The 24859-nt window shown below is 43.2% G+C and overlaps 1 protein-coding gene across 1 annotated transcript in view; it reads left to right on the plus strand.

The window, feature by feature from the left end:
• LOC122554013 (inositol-trisphosphate 3-kinase A-like) overlaps window positions 1–24859 on the plus strand; it is a 129155-nt gene that overhangs the window by 23128 nt on the left and 81168 nt on the right. Inside the window, exon 2 of the mRNA XM_087990111.1 lies at window positions 22598–22691. Within this exon, the coding sequence (XP_087846237.1) occupies window positions 22598–22691 (94 nt within the window). The remainder of the gene's footprint in view (window positions 1–22597; window positions 22692–24859) is intronic.

The following is a 24859-nucleotide window of genomic DNA, read 5'->3' on the forward strand; positions in this document are numbered from 1 at the left end:
TGGCCTCTTTCCTATCAGAAAAATATTGTGAAACTTGAAAGAGTTCAGAAAAGATTTACAAGGATGTTGCCAGGGTTGGAGGATCTGAGCTATAGGGAGAGGCTGAACAGGCTGGGGCTGTTTTCCCTTGGAGTGTTGGAGGCTGAGGGGTGACCTTATAGAGGTTTACAAAATTATGAGGGGCATGGATAGAGTAAATAGGCAAAGTCTATTCCCTGGGGTCGGGGAGTCCAGAACTGGAGGGCATAGGTTTAGAGTGAGAGGGGAAAGATATAAAAGAGACCTATGGGGCAACATTTTCACACAGAGGGTGGTACGTGTATGGAATGAGCTGCCAGAGGACGTGGTGGAGGCTGGTACAATTGCAACATTTAAGAGGCATTTGGATGGATATATGAATAGGAAGGGTTTGGAGGGATATGGGCCGGGTGCTGGCAGGTGGGACTAGATTGGGTTGGGATATCTGGTCGGCATGGACAGGTTGGACCAAAGGGTCTGTTTCCATGTTGTACATCTCTATGACTCATTGTAGGTGGAGCAAAAGAGCCACCAGACTGATCTCCAGCATCAAAGGTCTGTGTTATGAGGAAAAGTTGGAGAGTTTTGGGATCTTCATCCCAAAAAGAGGGTAGTTGAAAAGTGATCCTGTAGGATTGTAGGAGATGGTAAGTGACATAGAGAAAAGCAAATTTGGAAAATTACTTCAAAAAATAGCAAGAGCAAGACAAAGATAGGAAAAGCCAGTTGAAGACCGATGTCAAGAAATCCTTGTCACTGAGTTAATCAGATCAGGCAATGAACTCTGAGATAGAGCAGTGGAAGTGAAAACCTTGATTGAATGCTGGTTTCAATCTGTCTGGCTTCATACTTGGCTGAATGGCTTCCCTCCACCATAAATGTATTGTGACTTTTGGAAACTTGATATAAAAACATGGCTCTCCCACAAGATGTAAAAGCTGTCACACCTGACTGTCCATCCAATGGTGAGACTGTGTAAAGCTGAGAGAAATCAGTAAAGCTAACCTGTAATTAATAAATATTGGAAACTGGGGGGGAGTTGATGTGTGCAGGGTCTTCTTCTGCACAGGGATGAAGGGATGACACTGATGATGGTATTCAGGTTTCCTCCTTGAAGGCACTTTTTATAACACAGTTCTTTAAGCAGAATTCTACCCTAATATCTTCTCATGTGGTTCCTTTGTTGTTTCACAATGTTCTTGCAATGTACTTAGGGATGTTGAAAGGAGCCATATAAGCACAAGTTGTTGTTGTGATGCACAAAGGTATTTATTTCTGGAGAAATCAGTACAAAAGCTCTTATGCTAGGAAATTTCAATGTTCAATTCTCCCACAAAAACTGTCAAACTATCTCTGCTTCAGGGGTTTCTCAAGACCAAGGACTTGAGTCTCGCACACATCATCATCTTTCAGCCATTTCTAGTGCTGTCCTTGCAATTATTGTTAGGGGAGGTGATAGCGTAGTGATAGTGTTGCTGGAAGAGTAATCTAGAGTGCCAGCCTCAAATTCAGGGAATACAATTCAAATCCCACCATGGTGAATTTGAATTCAGTATAAATTTGGGAGAAAATAAGCAAGCCTAGTAGCAACCTATTGTCATCTGGTTCCCTGATCTTCTTGAGGGAAAGAAATCATCTGCCACCATGATCCTGTGATTGAATCTTAGCTGCCCCCTTGGCAATTAGGTGTGGGCAGTAAATGCTGTCTGTTTCCTTGCTGTGTGACTCTATGACTCTATAACCAGTGACACTGACATCTCTGAATGATTTTTAAAAAACACTTCTATCAACAAAATAAGCAGTATTGGAATCAGAAACAATGCGTGAGCAAAATGTATTCATGTCCAGGTAGACAAATCTGAACAAAGATGAGTGAACAGGTACAACAATTAATTGAAGAGACTAGCGCAGTGATGGCCCCATTGTCACAGTAAACCAGGAAGGCGTACTTGAATTTTACAGTGACTCGGACAGACTTCAAACAGAGTTTGCAATAGGTGCATTGTCTCAGGAAGGATATGTTGGCTTTGGAGGGGATACCATACAGTTTTATCAAATTGATACTTCAAAACAGGAGTAGGCCTCTAAAGACTCTTCTAAGGAGGTCATAGATGATTTGTATCTTAACTCCAACCACCCAACTTTGTATTCTTTGACAGTTACTTTTGTCTAAAAAAACCCCATTGATCTTAACATTTAAAGTTCTTAATTGAGCTAATTTTTACTGCTTTTTTCATCAGAAAGCTCTGCACTTTAACCACTGTTTGCATGAAGCAGCCTTTCCTAAATTTCCCCTCCAATGGCCTGTTTCTGATGTTTAAGGTTATATCCCTTCGTTTGAGACCCAGCCCCAGCATTTGACAATTCACTTCATGTACTCTTCAAATCCTCTCCAAATTCCAAAGTACAAGTCTGAAACCAAGAGATGGGAGTTGCATGTGCGATTTAGGGCTGCATTATTTTGAGGTTAGTAGATTGAGAGACAGTCTCTTGGGTGGAGCTTTGTCAAATCTTAGATGGTAATCCATCCAGACAGCATCCACCTCCAACTCCCATCCCATCCACCTAATTACATCCCAAAAGCATTCTGCTGGATTAGTCAGGCATGACTATCCTGCACAAATCCACGTTGACTCACTGCTCACACTTGCTCAAGTACTCAGTGACTCAGTGTTAGATAATAGATTCCTGAAACTTCTCAGCAATTGCTTGTAAATTGTAATAGTAACTTCCCCTAACTGAAGTTAAACTTGGTTATGCAAACCTGAAGGAGGAAAATAGAGGATGCAAAACTTCAGCTCAACTTTTAATGACCATTTTGTGCTTCAGGGCTGTGATGAAACAAACCATTGATTGACTGAACATTCAGTTTCACGAACAGGGACATGCTGTTTGTAATCAACAAAGCTGTCTCCTTCTCATGGATCAACTCCACCTCCCTACTATTCCCTTGTACTCCTCTCTTCAGAATATGTAAACCCAATTAAACAGCCAGTTTTTTTGTTTTGCTTCTTGTTTAGTCCAAAAATCCTTCAAAGATTCCTTCCCAGCCTTTGATAATGTTGAAGTAATTAAGAGATTAAGACAAAGCAGGAGATGGGCAGATTTTTAATTACTAACGGATTAAACAGTTATAGGGAGAAGTTGAGGCTGAGGTGAGATCAGCCATGATCCTATTCAGTGGTGGAGCAAGCTCAAGGGGCTGAATTGTCGAATCCTGCTCTTACACCAAATCCCATTTACCTCTCTGCACGTGCTCACTGACCAGTATCAGCTCCTGATCAAATGATGTTTCGATTTTGCAATTCTAGTGCTTGTGTTCAAATCGCCCCCATTGACTCTTTAACTTACAACATCCCCACAACCCACTAAGAGAAAGGATGTCCTTTATTGTCACGTGCATTGGAATGAGTGCAGTGAAAGGTTTGTAATGTCACCTCTCGGCACCATCTTAGGTACAGGATACCTAGGTACAGATACTTTAAGAGTTGTTAAAGAATTGAAATAGTGAACAAAAATAGACTAGCATGGAAATACAGAGTTTACAGAGTCCTGAATGAGAATAAAAAGTATCTTTAAAGTACTCAAGTTATAGTCCTTTCTCACTGAGTTTGTGCCCATCAGGCTTCAGAACATGAGGCCATGCTGCCTGCACATGCTAGCTTCTGTCCAGGAATCATCTCCCAGGTCGATCTGGGCTCACTCTGCTTCCTCTCCAGCTCCAGTTCCAACCGCAACATGGCGCCCAGCTCGGCCCACACTTGCTGTGCTGCTGCTCCAGCCGCAACTCACTTCTGGGTCTTGGCCCGCACTCACTCTGCTCCCTCTCTGCCATGACTCACCTCCTGCACTGGGCTGGTCTTGGACTCTTTTCTCCATTCCCTCCAGGTAGGGTACTTTAAGAATTTAAAAGTTGTGAGGGGAGCAGAGTGGAAGAGAAACTACAGCAGGAGTAAATAAAAAAGGAAGGAAAAGGAACTGACAAATGGAGAAGCTCTGGCTGGAGTGTCTTACTCTGCCGCCATTTTAACCCCACACAGCCCATATTTATTATCCTCCATTCTAGCTCTTTGTGACTACTCCCAGTTTTAATTACACCTGTTGGCTCTAACCTCTTGAATTCCATTCTTAATCTAGCCTTTGTACCTCTCCCCTTTGTTAAGATGTTCTCTAAAGTTGATCTCTTTATGAAAGCCTGTGGTCTCCTATCCTGATATCTCTGATGGGGCTTAGTGTTAGATTTGTCTGGTTATGCTCCTGTGAAGTATGTTTAACACTGTTAAAGGTGCAACTTATTATAACACTGGAGTCTGCTGTTGAAACAAAGCCATGTGCTTTGGGCAGACAGAGTTGGGGAGATGTTTGCTAATTATCATGGCGATGATACAGAGAGACAGGCGACGCTCACAATCATCTCAATATACTCGGGCAGAATAATGTGGGGACCTCTCCTCCCCTTAGGTTTACCTTGGATTTTGACTCCAGTCTCTTTTGGAATCAATCCCAAAAGATTCACATAACAAATTGCGCAGGATTTACTAGAGGACCTGTCTCTGTTACAAGGCGCAGGGTGTGAATGATCTTCAGGCAAAGAACAGGAAAATGACTGATTACACACTGGATGGAGATTTAGTATTTAATGCTCCTTTTGCTCACATGATATTACCAACATTGTGGCAAATTTTACTTTATCCCCCAGGCTTTTTCTGGAGATAATTTTTTAACAGCGGGAGGGAGCTGCTGAGTATCACATTTTTTAAATGGTACTATGCAGCACAGACTTTGGAGAGCAGCATCCACACATCCTTCACCATGTACACATTCATGACATACGCCCTCACTGATTTGGTCTGTCATCTGCACTTTCTCTGTAGTATTGGGGTTTTTAGGCTCTGCATAGATTGAGTGGTGCAGTAACTGTGCAAATCACAGTTACAGTGCAGAGGCATTGCAGTCCTTCTGCAGCCACACAGAGCAAAGGTATAGCTTTCCACCCTTACTCGCCAGCTGCTCGATAACACTTCATAACACATTCAACATGTGTTCACTGGAGACTCAAGGGACCCATGGTCAGAAAGCTCTGGCATCATTTATTTTTTTAAGAAAATCTAAACTTAACGTTACAATTCTGTCTGAAAAATCTGTGCAGTTTCCATGTTAAGATGGGACTTTAAACAGTAGAAGGGCTAATGCCCGAAACGTCGATTCTCCTGTTCCCTAGATGCTGCCTGACCTGCTGCGCTTTTCCAGCAACACATTTCCATCTCTGATCTCCAGCATCTGCAGACCTCACTTTCTCCCCACTTTAAACAGTAATACTGCATCAGTCAAACTGCACCTGAAGCTGAAGGTAGAAACATTATGGGCAGCAGGTATAGTACGCTAGCTGCTGGAGTCTGAATCAAACTCGGAGAATGCTGGAAATTTTCAGCAGGTCAGGCAATCTCCCTGAGAGTATCACCCTGCTGTAAAAGGGGTGGGGCAGTTAAAGAGAAGGACACAGCTGCAGTAAGAGAGGAGATCTTGAAGGGCTCATCCAGTGAAAGAGAAAGGTGCAATCAGTATGATGGGGTTACACTATAGGCCTCCCAATAGCCAGCAGGAGATGGAGGAACAGACATGTAAGCAGATCATGGAAAGATGTAAAAACAACGAGGTGTTGTAGTGGGTGATTTTAACTTCCCCAATATTAATTGGAGCTCCCTTCCTGCCAGGATGGGGTAGAATTTGTTAGGAATATCCAGGAAGATTTCTCAAACCAATGTGTAGATAGTTCAACAAGGGAAGAGGCTTGTATTGGGGAATGAGCCTGGACAGGTGATTTAGATTTCAGTAGGGGACTGTTTTGGTTACAGTGATCATAATTCTGTAAGTTTTAAATACATATGAATAAGAATAATTCTAGACCTCAAGTGAAGGTCCTAAATTGGGTGAAGACTAATCACATCAATATTAGGCAGGAACTGGAGAATTTAGATTGAGGGTGTGTGGCTGTTTGAGGGCAAATCTACACCTGACATCTGGGAGTCTTTAAAAGGCCAGTTGATTACTGTTCAGAATGCAAAAGTTTGAAAACACATACCAACAGATTTAAGAGCAACTTCTTCCCTGCTGTAATCAGACTTATGAACACGCCTCTCATATATTAGAGTCGATCTTTCTCTACACCTTCTCCTTAACTGTAACACTATATTCTGCATTCTATTCTATTACCTTGATGTACTTACATAAGGTATGATTTTTCTGGGTAGCATACAAAGCAATACTTTTCACTGTATCTTAATACATGTGACAACAATAAATCATATCAAATCAAAAAGCATGTTCCTGTGATGATGAAAGATAAGGATGGCAAGATTCCAGAACCCAGCATGTCAAGAGACATTGAAACTTTAGTCAGAAGGAAGCAGGAAAAAACCCAAACAAGGAATTAGGAGGGCCAAAAGAGGCTACGTAATGACCTTGGCAAATAGGATTAAGATGAATCCCAAGGTATTTTATATGTATATTAGGAGGAAGAGGGTAGTTTGGAAAGGGTAGGTCCATTCAGGGACAAAGGAGAGAATTTATGCATGGATTCACAGGAAGTGAATGAGGACCTTAATTAGTACTTTGCATCAGTATTCACGAAGGAGAAGGACATGGATGATGATATGATTAGGGAGGGATATGTTGATATTCAGGAGCATGATGATATTAAGGAGGAGGAGTTGAGTGCCTTGAAAAACATTAAGGTTGCTAAATTCCCAGGGCCTGATGGGATCTAGCTAGGATACTAAGAGAGGCAAGGGAAAAGATTGCTGGAGCCTTGACGGAGATCTTTGTATTCTCTTTAGCCGCAGGCGAGGTACCAGAAGACTGGAGAATCGCTTAAAAAGGATAACAGGGATAATTCAGGAAATTATAGGCTGGTGAGCCTTACATCAGTGGTAGAAAAGTGATTGTAGAAGATCCTTAGGAACAGGGTTTACTCACATTTGGAAAAGAATAGATTTACTTGGGACAATCAGAATAATTTTATGGGGTGGGGGGGAGGACTTGTCTCACAGATTTGATTGAGGTATTTGAGGCAGTGATGAAGCTGATTGATGGAGGTACGTTTGTGGGTGTTAATTTTATAGACTTTACTAAAGTATTTAACAAAGTTCCTGATGGTAGGCTGGTCCAGAAGGTTAAGTCACATGGAATCCAAGTGAGTTGGAAAATTGGGTACAAAATTGGCTCAGTCATAGAAGACAGAGGGTAGTTGTAGAGGAGTCTTTTTCTGACTGGAGGTCTGTGACCAGTGGTGTTCTACGAGGATCAGTGTTGGGGCCTCTGTTGTTTGTAATATATATATATATATATATATATATATACAAATTATTCAGATTAAAATCTAGGTGGTCTGAATGGTAAGTTTGCAGTCAACTCGAAATTGCTGGAGTTGTGGATTGCGACAAAGGATACAGCAGCATAGAGAGAAGTTGGAAATGGCAGATGGAGTTCAATCCAGACAAGTGTGAGGTGATGCATTTTTAGAGGTCAAATGCAAGAGGAAAGTATACAATACAGGCAGGACCCCGAGGAGCATTGATAAACAGAGGGATGTTGGGTTCCAAGTCCGTAATTCCCTGAAAGTGGCAATACAAGTGGATAAAGAAGGTATACTGCATGCTTGCCTTCATCAGTTGGGACATTGAACGTAAAAATTGGCAAGATATGTGCAGCTGTATAAAGCTTTAGTTAGGCCACATTTGGAGTACTGTGTGAAGTTCTGGTCCTACACTGTAAGAAGGATACAGAGACTTTGGAGAGGGTGTAAGTGGGGTTTACCTGAATGTTGCCTTAATTGGAGTGCATTAGCTATAGGGAGCGGATGGACTAACTTGGACTGTTTTCACTAGAACATTGGAGGCTGAGGGATGACCTGATGGAAATATATAAAATTATGAGAGGCATGGATAGTCAGAGTCAATTTTCCAAGGTGGCAATATCAAATACTAGGGTGGGGGGGGGGGGGGGGTAGGTTTAGGGTAAAGGAGGGAAAAGTTTAAAGGAAAGTTTTTTTACATAAGGTAGATGTCTGGAATGCGCTGCCAGGGGAGTTGGTAGAAACAGATATGATAGCAGTGTTTAAGAGGTATTTAGACAGACGCATGGACAGGCAAGCAATAGAGGGATACAGATCATTGTGAAGGCAGATGGGATTAGTTTAGAATAGCATCATGGTCAGCACAGATGTGGTGGGCTGAAGGACCTGTTCCTGTATTGTACTGTTCGATGTTCTGTGTTCATGCTTTGTGTTTATACAGCATTTAAAGAGTCAGTACAAAGTAGGAGGCAAAATTAAGTACACACTTACACGTTCACACTATTCAACTGAGTCTCTATAGTAGTCCATATAACACTATATTAATCATTCGGAGGAGTCTGGAAGGTAAAGATTATGCACAAGAGGGTGTGCATAGCACTCTGACACAGGGAATTCTCCTTTATTTACATGCATTGGAGTCTGACAGTCCATCTGTAGCATTTTTACTTCCCCAAACTTTCAAACAAGAATGTGGGGCACTTAAAGTGTCTGGTCAGGTAATTTTGTTGCCCAAACACATTTTACAATTCCTGAGTTAATATACAGAGAGATTATCATGTTCTGGCAGAGGTGATGACGTCCCTACTGCACTGTTACAACCCTTCCCTTTGTGAGGTTCCCCCATTTATTATGATTTTAGACCAGATATCTCAAATTGTTAAGCTCCTGGGTGAGGAATGGTGAATTGGCTCCCATTCAATATTTATCCATTCCTTTGATTGGTCACAAGAAGGTTAATTTTAAAACAATCCCTTCCCTTGTGGATACCTGTATCCCAGACCCGAATGAAACTCAGTTTTAAAAGGAGCCAAGTTAACCAGGCTTTCTTGAGTAAACAAAAAGGTGAACTTATTCGTTACTAAACTCAAGGAGAAATAAAAACTCAAAACATGTGCACACTAATCAGCGATGAGGTGAATGCAAAATGATAAGAGTTTAAAAATGTATGTATCTATCTTTGGATTGTTTGTAAAGAGTAGGTAGTTGAATATTGTGGCTTTTGCAATGGATTTTACTGACTGGATTGATGTTGGTAATTAAACAGTCAAATTTGAGATTCTTGCTGTATAGGTTAATTTGAAATGCTGTGGCTGGCTGGCAGCACGAAGGGTGTGAGAGTGTTTTCTCTTTTCTTTACCTGCAATGTCAAAGTGTTTAAATGATTGTTCTCAGAGGTGTGATCGCTACAGTAGACTAATCTATAAACTAGGATATCAGAGTTGACAAGTTTGGCGTTGGAAAAGCACAGCAGGTCAGGCAACATCCGAGGAGCGGGAGAGTCAACGTTTCGGACATAAGCCTTTCATCAGGTTTATGCCCGAAAGGTTGACTCTCCTGCTCCTCGGATGCTGCCTGACCTGCTATGCTTCTCCAGCACCACACTTTTCGACTCTGACTTTCCAGCATCTGCAGGCCTCACTTTCTGCCAAACTCAGACATCAGGCTATTAACACACACAGACCAGGGTTGAAGGTTGCTTTTTAACCCATTTTATGTGTCAAGGCTGAAACATACACATTCTGCAAATGGTGGTTTTCTGTTGAGAGAGGGGAGATCGTACCCTTGTAATGACTTCCTGTTATGTTACTCTCTCTGTTTAAAGTTTCTCTGACACACGACAGGTGTAATACTTCATAGGCCCCACACTGTCAGGCAACACTTGAATTTGCAGCCAGCTTTTAGCTGCAACAGACTTCTGTAAAATACTCATTTTGGACATATAAATTAGCAAAGTCCATCATCGAGATAGCAACTAGCTGCTACTCTGGTAAGGAACTGTGCATCAGGCTAACAATCCGGCCACATAAAAGGTCTTTGTTAAAGGAAGAAGTCAGAGTGTGTAAAAGCAGAGGAGGAATTGGCGGAAGAATGGAATAGCCTTAGATATCTCTAGTCCCTTTTACGCTTTCAACATCACAAAGCACTCAATGTAGCAAGAACGTAAGAGAGAGAGAAGCAGGAGTGAGCTTGTTCTACCAATCAATCAGATCATGACTAACTTGATTTTGGCTTTTCTCTACTCCCTTGCCTGCTCCCCATAGCTCTTGACCCCATTTAGTTAAGGATCACCTTTTCTAAGCTTTAAATGTATTCTATGATGAGGCTTCCCTCGGTCTCTAGTAGAGAGAATACCCCCCCCCCCCAAAAAATCACAACTCTCTGAGAGAAGAAATTCCACCCCATCTCCATTGCAGCCCTTGTGGTTTCAGGACTCCCATTGTATTAGTAGAAAAAGAATTCCAGGATTTCAACCTGAAGTCCATGAAGAAACAGCAATAAATTTTCAAGTCAAGGTACTGTGGGGCCTAGAGGGTCACTTGTAGATGTTGGTGCACCAAGGCATTTGCTGCTTCTTCTAGGTGGCAGAGGTTGCATGTTTGGAAAGTGATGTCAAAGGATTAATGGTGAGTTGCTGCAGTGCATCTTGTAGATGTTATACATTCATGTACTGTCAATGGTGGAGGAAATGTATATTGAAGGGGTAAATGAGATATCAATCAAGCTGCTTAGTCATGCTTATTGACAAGATTCTTGAGTGTTGTTGAAGTTGCACTCATCCAAGCAAGTGGACAGTATTCTTGTTAATGGTGGACAGGCTTTTGGAGTCAAAAGATGGATTACTTAGAGTCATAGAGATTTACAGAATGGAAACAAACCCTCTGATCTACTTTTGAGCCACATTTCAATCAAAAATAGCTGTCATGATAATAGTGCTGGATTCAGTGATGGCATGGCATTGAATGCCAAGCGTCAATGGATGGACATTGCCTGGCACTTATGGGATGCAAGTGTTGCAGCCTAAGTCTGAATGTTATCTGGGCTTTCCTGCATGTGGATATAGACTGCTGCAGTATCTGAGGAGTTGTGAACGGTGATGAACACTATCATCAGCAAACTTCCCATTTCTGGCTTATGACGGAAAGTAATTGATAGCGTGGATGAAGGTGGTGGGGCTTCAAATACCACCATGAAGCCAAATTTGAGGGCTCCAAGGGTAATTCCGTCCCGAAACAATTCCATGGCAATGCTTCCCGCTCTGGTGGGCCTGTCCCTGCTGATGGGACAGGACACACCCAGGGATTTCGCTGGTGGTGCCCAGGCATGGGCTGTAATTTATGATTCTGTGAATGATCATGTAAGTGAGACATCTCACCTCACTTAGTCCTCAACCCTTAAATATTAGTAAAGTAGACTTTGCACATTTGACATGGCATGGTTTAATGTTGTCATTTCTGATGCCAAGATCAATGCTGGGTTTTCCATCCTGTTTAATTTTTTTTAACGTTGCTTTGGCAGTTTGGAACAATGGCGACCTCTTTCCAGCTATGTTGCTGTGAGTCTGTAAACCAGACCAGGTGAGAACAGCAGACATCTTTCCTTAAAGGTCATTAGTGACTATTAACAATCATGGCACATTTATTGGGACCAGCTTGTCAATTCCAGATTTCTTCATGAATTGAATTTAAATCCCCCAGCTGTGGGATTTGAACACGTGAACTCAAAGCATTAGCCTGGGCCTCAAATTACTAGTCTGCTGATACTATAGCAATGACACCTCTTTCCTCAATAGTCATCAACAAATCTAATAGGGAGTCAGGAGAAATCTTTTTACTCAGCTAATGCAAGGGGTAGTTTCACTGATGCATCTAAGGGCAATATAAAGACATGCACAATATGACCAGGAGGCTCTTTGTGCCCAATCTGTCATTCAACAAGAGCATGCTTAAGTTTTACATCAATTCTAATTTCCTGTCTGATTCCTATAACTAACCGATTCCTTTGAGTTCAGAGTTCCATAAACTTCAGTTTTGAGTCTACTTCTGGATTGAGCTTCCTTAACCTTTGCAGATTGCAAGCAGCAGAGATTCTCAGTTCAGTCCGAAACAAGAGACCTCTTAATGTGGAGAAGTGATTCTTTCCCCACCTGGGAGAAGTGGCTTTCTTTTTATTTGTTCATTTTTGTGAGATGTAGGTGTCATTGGCTGGGCCAGCATTTATTGCCTGTTCCTAGTTGCCCTTGAGAAGGTGGCGGTGAGCTGCTTTCTTGAACCGCTGCAGTCCACCTGTTGTAGGTAGGCCCACAATGCCATGAGGGAGGGAATTCCAGGATTTTGACCCAATGACACTGAAGGAATAATGATATATTTCCAAGTCAGGATGGTGAGTGGTTTGGAGGGAAACTTGAAGGTGGTAGTGTTACCATGTATCTGCTCCCCTTGTCCTACATGAAAGTGGTCATGGGTTTGGAAGGTGTGATCTGAGGAGCTTTGGTGAATTTCTACAGCACATCTTGTAGATAGTGCACACTGCTGCTAGTGAGTGCCAGTGGTGGAGGGAGTGTATACTTGTGGATATGGTGCTAATCAAGCAGGCTGCTTTGTACTGGATGATGTCACTCTTTTTGAGTGTTGTTGGGGCTGCACCCATCCAGACAAGTGAAGATTATTCCATCATTCTCCTGATTTGGGCCCTGTAGTTGATGGACAGGGTTTTAGGAATCAGGAGGTGAGTAACTGCAGTATTCCTAGCCTCTGATCTGCTCTTGTAGCCACTGCATTTATGTGGTGAGTCCAGTTGAGTTTCTGATCAATGATAACTTCCCAGGATGTTGACAGTGGGGCATGGTAACACTATTGAATGTCAAGGGGTGGTGGTTAGATTGTCTCTTATTGGTGATGGCTATAGTCTGGCATTTGTATGAGGCAAACATTACTTGCCACTTGTCGGCTCAAGCCTGGATATTGTCTAGATCTTGTTGCATTTGGATGTGGACTGCTGTAGCATCTGAGGAGTCAAGAGTGGTGCTGAATGTTGTGCAATCACACTTAGTCATAGTCATAGAGATGTATAGCACGGAAGCAGACCCTTCAGTCCAACCCATCCATGCTGACCAGATATCCCAACCCAATCTAGTCCCACCTACCAGCACCAAGCCCATATCCCTCCAAACCCTTCCTATTCATATACCCATCCAGATGCCTTATAAATGTTACAATTGTACCAGCCTCCACCACTTCCTCTGGCAGCTGACTCCATACATGTACCACCCTCTGAGTGAAAAAGTTGCCCTTAGGTCTCTTTTATATCTTGCCCCTCTCACCCTAAACCTATGCCCTCTAGTTCTGGACTCCCCGACCCCAGGGAAGAGACTTTTCCTATTTATCCTATCCCTCCATCTCATGATTTTACAAACATCTATAAGGTCGCCCCTCAGCCTCCAATGCTCCAGGGAAAACAGCCCCAGCCTATTCAATCGCTCCCTGTAGCTCAAATCCTCCAACCCTGGCAACATCCTTGTAAATCTTTTCTGAACCCTTTCAAGTTTCACAACATCTTTCCGATAGGAAGGAGACCAGAATTGCATGCGATATTCTAAAAGTGGCCTCACCAATGTCCTGTACAGCTGCAACATGACCTCCCAACTCCGGTACTCAATACTCTGACCAATAAAGGAAAGCATACCAAATGCCTTCTTCACTATCTTATCTACCTGTGACTCCACTTTCAAGGAGCTATAAGCCTGCACTCCAAGGTCTCTTTGTTCAACAACATTCCCTAGGACCTTACCATTAAGTGTATAAGTCCTGCTAAGATTTGCTTTCCCAAAATGCAGCACCTCGCATTTATCTGAATTAAACTCCATCTGCCACTTCTCAGCCCATTGGCCCATCTGATCAAGATCCTGTTGTAATCTGAGGTAACCCTCTTCGCTGTCCACTACACCTCCAATTTTGGTGTCATCTGCAAACTTACTAACTGTACCTCTTATGCTCACATTCAAGTCATTTATATAAATGACGAAAAGTAGTGGACCCAGCACCGATTCTTGTGGCACTCCACTGGTCACAGGCCTCCAGTCTGAAAAACAACCCTCCACCACTACCCTCTGTCTTCTACCTTTGAGCCAGTTCTGTATCCAAATGGCTAGTTCTCCCTGTATTCCGTGAGCTCTAACCTTGCTAACCAGTCTCCCATGGGGAACCTTGTCGAACGCCTTACTGAAGTCCATATAGGTCACATCTACTGCTCTGCCCTCATCAATCCTCTTTGTTACTTCTTCAAAAAACACAATCAAGTTTGTGAGACATGATTTCCCACGCACAAAGCCATGTTGACTATCCCTAATCAGTCCTTGCTTTTCCAAATACATGTACATCCCGTCCCTCAGGATTCCCTCCAACAACTTGCCCACCAATGAGGTCAGGCTCACCGGACTATAGTTCCCTGTCTTGTCCTTGCCACCTTTTTAAAATAGTGGCACCACGTTAGCCAACCTCCAGTCTTCCGGCACCTCACCTGTGACGATCAATGATACAAGTATCTCAGCAAGAGGCCCAGCAATCACTTGCCAGATTCCTACAGAGTTCTAGATTACACCTGATCAGGTCCTGGGGATTTATCCACTTTTATGCATTTCAAGACATCCAGCACTTCCTCCTCTGTAATATGGACATTTTTCAAGGTGTCATCTATTTGCCCACTTTCTATATCCTCCATGTCCTTCTCCACAGTAAATACTGATGCAACACATTCGTTTAGCATTTCCCCCATCTCTTGCAGCTCCACACAAAGGCCGCCTTGCTGATCTTTAGGGGCCGTATTCTCTCCCGAGTTACCCTTTTTTTCCTTAATGTATTTCTAAAAACCCTTTGGATTCTCCTTAACCCTATTTGCCAAAGCTATCTCATGTCCTCTTTTTGCCCTCCTGATTTCCCTCTCAAGTATACTCCTACTGCCTTTATACTCTTCTAAGGATTCACTCAAAACCCTGTCTATACCTGACATATGCTTCCTTTTTCTTAACCAAGCCTTCAATTTCTTCAGTCATTTAGCATTCCCTATACCTACCAGCCTTTCACCCTAACATGAATATACTGTCTCTTGACTATTATCTCATTCCTGAAGGCTTCCCATTTTCCAGCCGTCCCTTTACCTGCGAACATCTGCCCCAATCAGCTTTGAAAGTTCTTGCCTAATACCGTCAAAATTAGCCTTCCTCCAATTTAGAACTTCAACTTTTAGATCTGGTCTATCCTCTTCCATCATTATTTTAAAACTAATAAGAATTATGGTCACTGGCCCCAAAGTGCTCCCCCACTGACACCTCAGTCACCTGTCCTGCCTTATTTCCCAAGGGTAGGTCAGGTTTTGCACCTTCTCTAGTAGGTACATCCACATACTGAATCAGATAATTTTCTTCCACATTATGGCAGTCCCAGTCTATATTTGGAAAGTTAAAATCCCCTACCATAACCACCCTATTATTCCTAAAGATAACTCAGATCTCCTAACAAATTTGTTTCTCAATTTCTCTCTGACTATTAGGGGGTCTGTAATAAATCCCAGTAAAGTGATCATCCCTTTCTTATTTCTCAGTTCCACCCAAATAACCTCCCCAGATGTATTTCCAGGAACATCCTCCCTCAGCACAGCTGTAATGCTATCCCTTATCAAAAATGCCACCCCCTCCTCCTCTCTTGCCTCCCTTTCTATCCATCCTGTAGCATTTGTATCCTGGAACATTAAGCTGCCAGTCCTGCCCATCCCTGAGCCATGTTTCTGTAATTGCTATGATATCCCAGTCCCATGTTCCTAACCATGCCCTGAGTTCATCTGCCTTCCCTGTTAGGCCTCTTGCATTGAAATAAATGCAGTTTAATTTATCAGTCCTACCTTGTTCTCTGCCTGCCCTGACTGTTTGACTCACTTCTTTTCTCAACTGCACCAGTCTCAGATTGATCTCTTTCCTCACTATCTCCCTGGTATTCCCATCCCCACCCCCACCCCGCACGTGTGACACACACACACACACACACACACACACACACACACACACACACACACACACACACCCCTTACTAATTTAAATCCTCCTGAGCAGCTCTAGCAAATCTCCCTGCCAGTATGTTAACCCCCTTCCAACTCAGGTGCAATCCGTCCTTCTTGTACAGGTCACTTCTACCCCAGAAGACATTCCAATGATCCAAAAATGTGAATCCCTCTTCCATACACCAGCTCCTCAGCCATGCATTCATCTGCTATATCCTTCTATTCCTGCCCTCACTAGCTCGTAGCACCGGGAGTAATCCAGATATTACTACCCTCAAGGATCTCCTTATTATTTTCCTGCCTAACTCTCTCTATGTCCCCTTCAAAAATCTCATCATTTTCCCTTCCTATGTTGTTGGTTCCAATGGGTACAATGACCTCCTGCTGGCCCCTCTCCCCCATGAGAACATTCTGTACCCTCTCTGGCACCAGGGAAGCAACACACGATTCTGATCTTTCGCTGCTGGCCACAGAAACGACTGTCTGTGCCTCGAACTAGAGAGTCCCCTAACACAATTGACCTCTTGGAACCCGACATACCCCTCATTGCATTAGAGCCTGTCTTGATACTGTCTTGGCTGTTCTTGCTAAATTGCCCTGAGAATCCATCACCCCCTACATTTTCCAAAATACTATGTTGTTTGAAATGGGGGGCAAGTTCATTGATGAAGCAGCTGAAGATGGTTGGGTCTGGGACACTACATTGATCATATATCTTGTCAAGCCCTTGAAAAATTACTTAACATTTGATTGAGATCATCCCTCATTCTTTAAAAGTGAACATGGGTACATTCACCTTCATTTCTCATCACAGCTTGAAGCATGCATAAGCAAAGATGGTTAAATGATGTTAGATGGAAGAGCGTCAGTGAAACATATACACCAGCACAGTCTTGTCGGGCTGAATACTACTGTTCTGTGCATTCTGTGTAATATCATATAGAAAGTTTTTGCACATTATTCAACAAGAAAGACACCTATCCACCATTTTATACATTCTCTCCCATCACAATCAGTAGTGGCAATGTGGATCTTCCACAAAATTGTGGAGAGCACAAGTTAGGAGCGTGATGGGTTATTCTCCACTCGCCTGGATGGGTGCAGTTCCCAACAACACTCAAGAAGCTTGACACTATTCAAGACAAAGTAGCCTGCTTGATAGGCATCTAATTCACTCACACTAGAAGCAGTGTGCACTCAACCAAGTTTCTTTGCATCTGTGCTACTGGAGGGGACAAGGACAGCAGAGACATGGGATAACTGCGAGGTCCCCTCCAAATTTGACTTGGAAGTATATTGCTGTTTCTTCATTGTCACTGGGTCAAAATCTTTCCTTGCAAACATCACTGAAGGAGACAGCTCACCACCATCTTCCAAGGGCGACAGGGGGCAGGCAATAACGGTAGCTTCATTCACATCCCGTGAACAACTTTGCAAGATAGCATGGAGGGAATTTGCTTGCAAAGCCAAAGCTAATGATGAAATATTTAAAGGTAGCAGTATTTCCGCCCATCTGCCTTGCCGCCAGTGTTTTGTGCTCAAAGTATGCAAGGCATGCTCTCTCACAGATAACCATAAGAATGGGATGAGTTGCTCTACCCGGAAAATGTTTCCACAGGAAGCAGGGCAGAGTTATTGTGGCCTCACAGCTATCCTGAGTGTAGTGGTTACACACAGACTGGAGGCTAGGTGAGTGGCAGGGCGAACGCATCTGCTACTTAACAAATAACATAACTTGCTGCTGTTCTCACCATTTTCCATCCTCCTTGCTAGGTTACAGGTGGTAGCTTCAGAGAATTTGTCTGTGACATATGGGGATACGTGGTTAACATTCACCGGCTGCAGAGGGCATCACTGTTGATGCCTGCTCTGCAAACTGTGTCAGCGTGAACTGGTTAAACAATGAGTGGTCACTGACAAGGCAAGCAAGAGCTCTGGCCAATTATTTCTGGTCCTAACAAGACTCAACAAGGCATATTATAGCCCTGTCTGGTGTAGTTTGTGGAAAGGATTTTTCCTCTTGCAGGAGAATTTGGAAGTAAGGGTCACTGTTTAAAATGAAAGGCTACCCATTTAAGACAGATAAGTAATCTTGAGTCCATGCTGAAAACTACTGGCACCAGATGCCTGGACAACGAAATGAACGGTATTGTGATCACCTCCAGTCTGAATCCAGATTAAAACCAACAGATCTTAGTAAATTTTGAATGCTTTTATACCTGTCCATACACGGTTTTCACTCTGAGACTTTGCAAATCGCTTCCTCAAGAGACAGAGGAAACGGATTCCTTGAATACTCTTAAAGCAGAGGTGTACAGATTCTTGAAGAGTAAGCGGGTGAAATGTTATCAGCAATGTGGAGGAATCAGATGCACCATGATCCTGTTGAATGTTCGAAGGGCCAAATGGTATAATCCTGCTCCTAATTTGTCTGCTAATGAGGACAAAAAGTGGCTTATTCCTACCCTGTGTAATCCAATTCTGCATAAGGAAATGCTCAGACTAATAATCCAGAGAACATGAGATCAGAGTCTACTATGCCACTTTGAGACCTAACTGTAGAAAGCTGATGTTTATTCAGCATTCTAAGGGCTACATATTGTGAACTGTGTGCAGTTAATATTTATTCATCGTGGTAAAGATTGTGTTAGCATGTATTGGTAACATTGATGTTCTTTCAGCATGGTAAGGATTATTTATGTGGTAATTATGTAAAATCAGTATTTATTCAGCATGGTAAGGATTGTTTAGTATGTAATTATGTGAAGCTAGTATTTATTCAGCATGGTGAGGATTGTTTGGTGTGTAACTGATGAAGTTCCTTCCTGTAGATTAAGTTAGACATGTGCTGCTCATTAATGCAGCTTGATGACTGCCTTTACCCTGACAGGGCTGAGCTGCTGCTACTTGTCTCATACAGTGGGACAAAAACAAGATTTCCCCTATTGTTGGTTCCCCCCCCCACGCCGCAGCTGTCCATGAGAGAACACAGAGCTCTGCTGGAGCCACATGTGCACCTTGTCAGCCGGCTCTTTCACAACTAAAACTCACATGACCTTTTCTGTTTAGTTCTGAAACAGTCGTGCAGCGAGTTCCTGTTTTGAATGGAGTGACATTTGTGGCGTTCAGCAGCAGAGTTACCGCAGCATTTGCATTTAAAATGTCTGGAGGAAGTTGTAGCAGAAAAAAACAAACTGACAGCTCAAACCTCGGGTGGTACAGGAGCATGTACTGCAACTACTGCCTGAATGTCTGACTAAACTTGTAAAACCGCTAATGCAGCTGGCTGTAAATATGCAATATTCAGTTTTTAAATTGGGAATCACTAAAGGCAACCATAACCTTAAGATCAACATCCCAGCCCCCACTATATATTTTTTAACAATATTTCGCATTATAGCCCCTTAAAGTGACAGATGGGACCACTTGCTCACACAGAGTGAGCACATTCACGTTGAGATGCCTATCTGTGATATATTTTGTTACAATGGTGTCTTGATTCCAAATAATGCAGACTAGAATCTCAGACAAAAGCTTGGTTTTTGATTACTACCCCACAACATTGTTTCAGCAACGCCCCCTTTGTAGAAACAGAAAGTGCTGGTATTAGCCTCTGCAGTTCTGGCAGCCTCCATGTAGAGAAACAAAGGTAACGTTTCGAGTTAAATTTGACTCATCTTCAGTGCAAGTAACAGCAGAGGGCCACGTGCCATCCCGAGTCTCCCTCACCATTCAGTCGGATCATTGTTGACCTGTACCAATACATGCCATCACAATCTCCTTTTCCTTTGCTTCCTTATCCCTCATCTGTCCAGTTTTTCCTCAAACCCATTTATTGAATGGGGTTGCATAACTGAAAGAACCTGGGATGAAATGGCCTTTGTGAAGCCACTTCTGCTTTATGAATGAGTAACTGGAGGCCATCAATAATACAATTGACATAAGAAGTCAAACCGAGAGGAAGTATCTTTCTTTGGAGAGTGTGGAACTCAAGACCACAGGGAATGGTTATTGAGAACAGTATTAATTCACTTCAGAGAGAGTTGGGCAAGGTGTGCGGGGGAGAGAACAAAGGCGAATGATCAATTTTGTTGAGAAAGGCTAGGAGAAAGCTCAAGTTGGGCTGAGTGGCCTATTTCAGTGCTGTTTGTCCAATGGACTCCTACTCTTCACCCCCACTGGTGGTGAGTTCCACATTGCCACCATACTCTGATTTTCTTCTGAATTCCCTTCTGGATTTCGAGGTGACAATCTCATATTGATGGCCTCTATTAGTACTCTTCCCTACAAGAGGAAACATTCTCTCTGGATGACACTGTCAAAACCTTCAAGCTAACATGATTTTAAAATCTCTATTCATCATTGGCGGTCTCTCGCAGATGAGGATGACTCTCTTCCATTCTCAGGGTGAGTGCATAGGTGGCTGTACACACTGGTGCGGCTGCCGCAGGCTGTTCACACTTGGGGAAGAAGCTGGTCTCAGGAAGGGGTGGATGGGGCCTTGGTATGGCAGCGCACTCCTTGCCCAATTTTCGTCTGGCTTCCGCTTTTTCCTGAGAGCAAGTCTCAAGGTACTCGACACCTTCCCGGTATTCCTCCTCCACTTTGAACAGTCTTGGACCAGTGATTCCTAGGGGTTGTGGGAGTGCCGAATTTCACCAGCAAGGCCTTGAGGGTATCCCTGAAGCAGTTCCTCTGTCTACCTGGGCCTTTTAAATCTCTATTAGGTGACTCCCCAAGCCCTTATCTTCCCCCACCCCCCTTCCCAAGAGTAAAGAAATCTTTCCTAGTATTTATACTCAGTCATTCTGAATCATGCTTGAAAATTGTCTCTATAACCTCTGGCTCCATTTCTTTTCTCGGGGTGGCATGGTGGCTCAGTGGTTAGCACAGCTGCCTCACAGCACCAGGGTCCCACGTTCTATTCCAGCCTCCGCCAACTGTCTGTGTGGGGTTTGCATGTTCTCCCCATATCTATGTGCTTTTCCTCCGGGTGCTCCAGTTTCCTCCCACAGTCCAGAGATGTGCAGGTCAGGTGAATTGGCCATGCTAAATTGCCCATAATGTTAGGTGCATTAGTCAAGAGGGAAAAGGGTCTGGGTGGGTTTCTCTTTGGAGGGTCGGTGTGGACTGGTTGGGCCAAAGGGCCTGTTTCCACATTGTAGGGAATATAATATGTAATAATATAAAATGCTGACCAGGATTGCAGATAACACTCTGCATGAGGTCTTTCCTTAGTTTATTCTTTCATGAGATATGGATATCACTGACAAAGCCAGCATTTGCTAGCCATCTGTAATCAGCCATGAAACTTAATTATTTATTTGTTCATCAGAGAGGGCAGTTTAGAGTCAACCACATTTATACGGATTTGGACTCACATGTTGGCCAGACCAGGTATGGATGGCAGATTTCCATCTCTAAAGGATATCAATGAATCAGATGGGTTTTTAATAATAATCGATGATTTTAATAATAATCGATGGAAGCTATCACTGAGCACTGCTTTGTAATTCAAGATGTTATGAATTGAATTTAAAATCCAGCAAATTGAGATTTGAACCCAAATCTCCAGGACTTGAACCTGTCCACCTGGATCGCCAGTTCAGTCTTAGTAGCACCATGTCACCATCTCCCCCCATAACCTCCTTACTTTTCAATCCTATCCCTTCACTAAAACAAGTGGTGCTTGGTTTGTATACATAGCCTCAATAGCCCAACATTTAGTGATTGTTGTGTGTGTACCCTGATCCCTGGGTCACTCTACCTCACCTAGACTTGCATTCTCCAAGTAATTAAGCGACCTCTCAATTCTTTCTGATGCAATGTACCACTACATATTTATCTGAGTTTGACTCCCACTTGAATTTCCCCACTGAGCTTCACTGATTCAAGAGCCTGTCTCAGCCTTGAATATATTCAATGACCCAGCTTCCACCATTCCTAATGTAAAGTTTCATGCCATTAAGAGAGAAGAAATTCAGCGTCCACGCCATCTTACAAACAGGTGACCCGTATTCTCAAATTATGTTTGCTTATTTGGTTCAATGGCTGGTTTGCGATGCAAGTGATGCCAACAGTGTGGGTTCAATTTCTGCACCGGCTGAGGTCTCTGTGAAGGTCTTGCCATCTCAACCTTGCCCCTTGCTGGATGCCTGGCCTTCCTCAGATTAAATCACCAAAAATTACCTCTCTCTCTCTCTCTCCGCTGAGAGAACAGTCTTCTTGGACTATGGTGACTTTGCATTACTTAAAGGTTTTACTTGAAGGGAAAAATACCCTCTCAGCATCTACCCTGTCAAATCCCTCAAAATCTTCTGTGTTTTAATAAGGTCACTTCTAATTCTTTTAAACACCAATGAGTATTTGTCTAACCTGCTCAATCTCTGTACATAAGGCAGTTCTTTCATCCCAGGAAACAATCTGGTGAACCTTCTGTTTACATTAACATTTTCTGTTGTGGTGGATGAAAGGGCATTGTAACTGGAGACTGAATGTTTCCCATTGTCTGTCTGTCCCAATGCTTCCTCACCTTTATCTTGTTCCTCTCGTTCATGCATCCCTGCATGCAATCCAACCTGGCAATGTTTCTGTGTGAACAGTGCTTTAATTGAAACTTGAGAAGTCTGACAAGGGAGAGATCTTAATTTCTCCCATCATGTTTTTTTTTAACAGAACAAATCCTGGAAGAAGGCAAAATCAATAGTCCACGTCTCATCCTTCCCGTTCAAGAAACGATATTCATGGATTCAATTGGCTGGTCATTCAGGTAAGTGATTTCGGAACCATTTAAATCCAGAAGTAATGTTAATTTGGAAAATGACATTTTTCTTACTGCTTCCTTCTTATGTGATGTAATCAAAGAAAGAACCTTCCTTTATTCGGTGGTTTCACCACCTTGCGATATCCATAGCCAACATATTACTTCTGAAGTGTTGTAATGTCAGAGAACACAGCCATCAGTTTACGCACAGCAAGCGTGCACATTTAGCAATGTGATAATGACTGTATGATCTGTTACAGTGATTATGCTGGAGCATCAGTATTGGGTGGAAAACTGTACCAAATGCCCCAGTTTTTAAAAATGTATTCAGTATGGGATGTGAGTCTCACTAGCTGAGCCAGTATTTATAGCCCCATACCGAGTTGTTTCTGAGAAGGTATTAGTGAGCTGCTTTCTTGAGCAGCTGCAACTGCAGCCCATGTGCTGTAGGTTGGCCCACAATGCCATTGGGAAGGGAATTCCAGGAGTTTGACCCAGTGATTTTGAAGGAATGGGGATAGATTTCCAAGTCAGGATGGTGAGCAGCTTTGAGGGGAACTTGCAGATGGTGGCGTTCCCATGTAAGTGCTGCCTTTGTTCTCCTAGCTGGAAGTGGTCATGGGTTTGGTAGATGTTGTCTAAGGATCTTTGGTGAAGTTCTGCAGTGCATCTTGAGATGGTGTATACAGTATACTGCTGCTACTGAGCATCAGTGGTGGAGGGAATGGATGTTTGCAGCTGTGGCTCCAAACAAGCAGACTGCTTTGTCCTGGATGGTGTCAAGCTTCTTGGGTGTTCTTGGAGCTGCACCCATCCAGGCAAGTGCAGACCATTCCATTACATTCCTGACTTATGTCTTGTAGATGATGGACAGGTTTTATGAAGTCAGGACGTGCGTTATTCGCTGTTATATTCCTAGCCTCCAACCTGCTCTTGTAGCCGCTGTATTTGTATGACCCATCTGGTTTCTGGTCAATGGCAATTCCTAGGATGTTGACAGTTGGGGATTCAGTGTTGGTAACAGCATTGGAGGTCAAGGGATGGTTGTTAGATTGCCTTTTATTAGAGATGGTTATTGCCTAGCATTAGTGTGCCACTTATCAGTCCAAACCTGGATATTGTCCAGGTGTTGTTGTATTTGGATGTGGACTGTTTCAGTATCTGAGGAGTTGTGGACGTTGCTGCACATTATGCAATCATCGGTGATCAACCCCACTTTAAACCTGATGGTGGAGGGAAACTCATTGATGAAGCAGCAGAAGATGGTTGGGTCTCGGACACTATCCTGAGGGACTCCTGCAGAGATATGCTGGAGCTGAGATGACTGACCTCAAACAACCACAACCATCCTCCAATGTGTCAGGAATGACTCTAACCAGTGGAGAGTTTTCTCTGATTCCCACGATCTTCAGTTTTGCTCAGGCCCCCTGGTACCACAAACACAGCCTTTATGTCAGACATTGGTTACTGTCACGTCACATTCTGCTCTTTTCTCAAAGCAGGGAGTCACTGAGCAGGTTATTGCTGAGCAGGTGCTGCATGATAGCACTGTTGATGACACCTTCCATCACTTTACTGATGTGTGAGAGTAGACTGATGGGGTGGTAATTGGCGAGGTTAGATTTGTCCTGCTTTGAGTGTAAAGGACACACCCAGGCAATTTTCCACATTGTTGGGTAGATGCCAGTGTTGTAACTGTACTGGAAAAGCTTTGCTATGGGAGTAGCAATCTCCAGAGCACAAGTCTTCAGTACTATTGCTAGAATGTTGAGTGAGCCTTTGTGGTACCCAGTGTCTCCAGCCATTACTGGGTATCACGTGGAGTGAATCAGGTTGGCTGAAGATTGGTATCTGTGATGCTGCAGACCTCTGGCCGAGTCCAAGATGGATCGTCCACTCGGTACTTATGATTAAGATTGTTGCAAGTACTTCCACCTTATCTTTTGCACTGAGGTGTTGGGTACTTCCGTCAGTGATATAGGGTTATTTGTGGAGCTTCCTCCCCCAGTGAGTTGTTTAATTGTTGGCCATCATTCATAACAGGTGGCAGGACTGCAGAGTTTAGGTCTAATCTGTTGGGTTGTGGGATTGCTTACCTCTGTCTATCACTTGCTGCTTATGTTGTTTGGCATGCAAGGAGTAGTCGGTACCTTCACCAGGTTGACACCTCATTT

This window comes from Chiloscyllium plagiosum, unplaced genomic scaffold, assembly GCF_037043375.1.
Source record: "Chiloscyllium plagiosum isolate Xiang-an unplaced genomic scaffold, Cpla_swu_hap1 HiC_scaffold_8, whole genome shotgun sequence".
Classification (NCBI taxonomy): Eukaryota; Metazoa; Chordata; class Chondrichthyes; order Orectolobiformes; family Hemiscylliidae; genus Chiloscyllium; species Chiloscyllium plagiosum.